Raw genomic sequence first — 2,356 nt, forward strand, 5'->3', positions numbered from 1 at the left:
CTTGGTTCTCTGAGTGAAGAGACTATCTCTCCAATCCTTGGGCCGCTCGGAGACACGTTTCGATCAAAACTATCAGTGATTACACGCCAGCGCAGGCGCTTTATAGCTACGCAATGGGGCGTGGCCGGGCAAGCCGGTGTGTCTTAAAGAATTATCCACGTACCCTGACAAGCAGGGGGATCATACCCCGNTGTGGGGCCAGCAGGCATCAACTGGAAATGCAATCTGGGCCTTTGAGCTGACACCCAGGGTGGGGTAGAGGTGTGGTGCAGGGGGATCATACCCCGTACATATGGAATATGTAACAGAGTGGAGAGATAGTCTCTTCACTCAGAGAACCAAGGTTACAGTGTAACCATACGTTTATGAGTGTTGTCAGAAAAGTGTTGTGAATGCATTATAATTCACTATGAATGCCCTCATAATACACAATAGATGTGGTCGTCATAAAAAGTGTTACCGTAAGTTCTCATGAATGTGGTGATGAAAAAAAACAAATGTCTGTATGTAAAGGATACAATGGTCTGTCGATCAGCTGGGCTCCTTAGTCGTATTTTCTCCAGTTTCTGCAACTCCTTCAGCTGACTGTTCAAGTCAATGCTGAACTTCTTGAGATCTGCCTAAATGGTAAATACAATGTCAGCTCACACGACACACACACATAACAAAGTCAGTCAGTCTTTTCCATATTGTGTGCACATGTGTAAGACTGTCCAAAGGAGAGGACAAAAGTCAGCACTGGTTGTTTGATCAAATCCATAAATTGACCTGTATGTATTCTTAATGTTATTCCACTTAATGTGTTAGAGGGGTCATTGTCACCCCATTACCTTCAAAGCTGTGTTGTAGAGTCACTGAAGGCTGGTCTGAGGCAAGGGATCAAGAGCAAGAGCAATTTTTAGAAACCTTATGGAGTGTCAATTTTGGAAGCAAGCTACCTCACTTAGATTAAGGAGCCAAGCCTGGTGGACATAGGGATTAGGTGCTTCAATAATAGGGCAGCAGGCAACAGTAGGGACACTGATGTCCTGACCCGAGGTTACTTAATTTCTTTTATCTGCCAAAGACCTATAGAGGCAGTATGATTTGTCAGGAGCAAGGGTAAATGTAGAGTGACAGTACAGTGCCGCAAAACGTCCGGGGAGAAGGTGGATGGTCACCATAGCCCAGGACTATGACATGGGAGACCACTGTTTGGAGCCTGTTTCCTACTAAGAGTCAACAGTGGTCTATTTAACCTTGTTTAATTAGCTTTTGTTCCTCAACCTAACTAACCAGACCTTAAGCATGGCAGTGGCAACGTTTTTAAAACAGCCCTCTGTGACAGTTTTTGAAGGCATTGACACAAGCATTGGTCTGCTTAATCAACAAGACTTTCTGTAGGTTCATATAGTGTGTTTTGGAGAAATAAAAACATCCTCCTACATCTTAATTGAGAAAATGGACAAAGGACTGAATTATCTGTCAAGGTGTCAAGAATTACAGTTGTAACAGATGATGAGGAGCTCATAAAGAAAAATACAAACTGTTAGATAAATCATTTAAACCTCTTCCAAGAGCCTGACAAGATAGTGTATGAGTATGTGACTACACAAAGTTGGGCTTTATGTTCTGCTGAAGTATTTCCTGTTTCACCTTTACAGGGAAAAGGGTTTGAATGATTATGTTGATCTTCTTTTTAGCCTATAATATCTCCAAGAAATGTTCCCATCAGGACCAGTCTAAAATTGTTTTCTACCTTAAAAAATGTTCTCCCAACAACAGGTTCTGGAAAAGGGGGAGTCATCTTATTATTAGGGTCATCTTACATTCAGGCCAACATGGTTGTCAGCTGATATTAATTTCTTGCAGATTTATCAATATTGAAGGCACACATTTGTAACCAAACTCACCTTTTTATTTTTGATTATGTCTCCATAGGCTTTTAGAGGAGTAACAACTTTCATCTCCAGTCTCTCTACCTGCAGCAATAAAGCATTCATCATGGCAACAACTTAATGTATAATAGTTAGATGCAGAAAATAGAGCATGAATAACTACAGTGTCTCTGACCTGCGCCTGTCTATAGTCCTGCACCATGGCCAGGTCTTCTGCCAGGTTTTTCAGGCCAACCTGGAGCTCGGGATCCTCTCTGCTGGAGAAGTCAAAGAGCTGAGCCACCAGGATGTCTGCCTTGTCTCTAAGCTTGGCTGTCTTCCTGGTGTAGGAGGCCAGCAGGGAGCACAACTCACCTAGATACTTCTCAGCATGTTTCACTGTCTGCTCCATGCTCTTTATCTGGACATCCCTGCTTGGACATTTCAGGAAAAATTATTGGTAGTAGGATACACTTTATTGTTACATGTTTGGAATATAC

The 2,356-nt window shown here is 42.5% G+C and overlaps 1 protein-coding gene across 1 annotated transcript in view; it reads right to left on the reverse strand.

Annotated features, from left to right (window-relative positions):
- Nucleotides 1–419: 419 nt before the first annotated feature.
- The window catches only part of LOC126398153 (CBY1-interacting BAR domain-containing protein 2-like), a 4,944-nt gene continuing 3,007 nt past the window's right edge, over nucleotides 420–2,356 (reverse strand). The window contains exons 3-5 of the mRNA XM_050057375.1: nucleotides 2,053–2,287; nucleotides 1,893–1,961; nucleotides 420–620 (exon numbers count right to left, since the gene is read on the reverse strand). Of these exons, the coding sequence (XP_049913332.1) occupies nucleotides 420–620; nucleotides 1,893–1,961; nucleotides 2,053–2,287 (505 nt within the window). The remainder of the gene's footprint in view (nucleotides 621–1,892; nucleotides 1,962–2,052; nucleotides 2,288–2,356) is intronic.

Source organism: Epinephelus moara, chromosome 11, assembly GCF_006386435.1.
Source record: "Epinephelus moara isolate mb chromosome 11, YSFRI_EMoa_1.0, whole genome shotgun sequence".
Taxonomy (NCBI): domain Eukaryota; kingdom Metazoa; phylum Chordata; class Actinopteri; order Perciformes; family Serranidae; genus Epinephelus; species Epinephelus moara.